Raw genomic sequence first — 1,461 nt, 5'->3', positions numbered from 1 at the left:
GTAGCACCCCGGCCCTTTCTATGTATAAGTGTACTATGTCTAGAGGCTCGTAGACAGATACGTACAGTCAGTCAGGTACAGATATATGTATAGTGTTTTGGCATGTTAATATTGTTGTACAAGGTAATAACGGAGTTTATTAGTTTATGTTCAAGGAAAAAAAATGGCTCGGTTTACACGGCTTGCTAAGAGGTACAGGTAATACGATAGATAAGGGGTGCTCAGTACAAGTATCGGGTACTCGTCACGGCCCCTAGTCGGGTCGTGACATTTAGTTACCTTTATTATAGCCTAGGATCATGCTAAGCAATCTTTGTATATTATTGACCTGTTGTCAAGGAACAAGGCACGCAGAATTACCTTCTTTCATAGTATCAGACTAGGGCACGATTTTGCTCCTCTCTCTTCCGCCAAGCCCTCCGTCATCTTCACCTTCTTTCTCATCTTATCATCCACCATGACTGACTCCTCCTCCTCTGATTCCACCAAGTCCTTTTTCCACCCAGCTTTGGCTGTCTCAAACATCAAAAATCACATCTCCATTACTCTCGAGATGGAAAATGTCCAATATGTGACGTGGGCGGAACTCTTCAAATTTCACGCAAAATCCCACAGAGTCCTTCACTATATCATTCCACCGGAATCAGGGAAAGAGAAGGTACCCAAAACCGATGCTGAAAAAGAGCTATGGTCAACTCTTGATGCCACAGTTCATCAATGGATTTATGCTACAATCTCTACTGACCTGTTGCATACTATCCTTGAACCCGACTCCATGGCCATGGATGCTTGGAATAAGCTGCGTGACATATTCCAAAACAATAAAAATTCTCGAGCCGTCACTCCTGAGCATGAATTTTCTCACGCCAATATGGAGGACTTCTCTAATGCTTCCGCGTATTGTCAACGACTCAAGATTCTATCCTATCAACTTATGAACGTAGGTGCTCCAGTCTCAAACAACCGCCTCGTCCTTCAAATGGTAGCCGACCTCAGTGAAGCCTCTAAGGCGGTGGGTACAATCATCCGTCAAAGCAATTCCCTTCCTTTCTTTTATCAAGCCCGTTCAATGCTCATTCTTGAAGAAACAGGCTTTACCAAACAGCTTGCTACAAGATCCACTACCGCCATGCTTGCTCAGGATTACGATGATAATCCATCTTCTGGAAATAACCACCCAAACCGTTAGAATAACAGTGGTAAAAAGCATCAAAACCGCAGCAACAATAGTGGAAAGAACCGCGGCAGAGGCTGTGGCAACCGAAACAGCGGTGGTTTCAGTGGTAAATGCGGCAGCTGGCAGCAGCACCACGACCAACAGCAACAATGGTAGCCTTGGATGGAGAATGGACAGCAATGGCAGTGGCCCTTCATGCCGTGGCCTGTGCCTCCTTGTCCATACCCGACCGCTCCAAGGCCTAAGACTACCACTCAATAGAGGCAGGCTGGCATACTTGGACC

General features: G+C 45.8%; 1 protein-coding gene across 1 annotated transcript; it reads left to right on the top strand.

Annotated features, from left to right (window-relative positions):
• Nucleotides 1-457: 457 nt before the first annotated feature.
• Nucleotides 458-1,189, top strand: LOC132611718 (uncharacterized). Its single transcript, XM_060326103.1, has one exon. The coding sequence runs from the start codon at nucleotides 458-460 to the stop codon at nucleotides 1,187-1,189; it is 732 nt and encodes a 243-aa protein (XP_060182086.1).
• Nucleotides 1,190-1,461: the final 272 nt, after the last annotated feature.

Source organism: Lycium barbarum, chromosome 9 (assembly GCF_019175385.1).
Source record: "Lycium barbarum isolate Lr01 chromosome 9, ASM1917538v2, whole genome shotgun sequence".
NCBI lineage: Eukaryota > Viridiplantae > Streptophyta > Magnoliopsida > Solanales > Solanaceae > Lycium > Lycium barbarum.
The sequence above is the reverse complement of the archived record's forward strand: the minus strand, read 5'-3'. Positions and strand labels throughout refer to the sequence as shown.

Excerpts from the sequence above, each read along its gene's own strand:
- LOC132611718 (XM_060326103.1), top strand. The coding sequence starts at position 458 with ATGACTGACTCCTCCTCCTCTGATTCCACCAAGTCCTTTTTCCACCCA.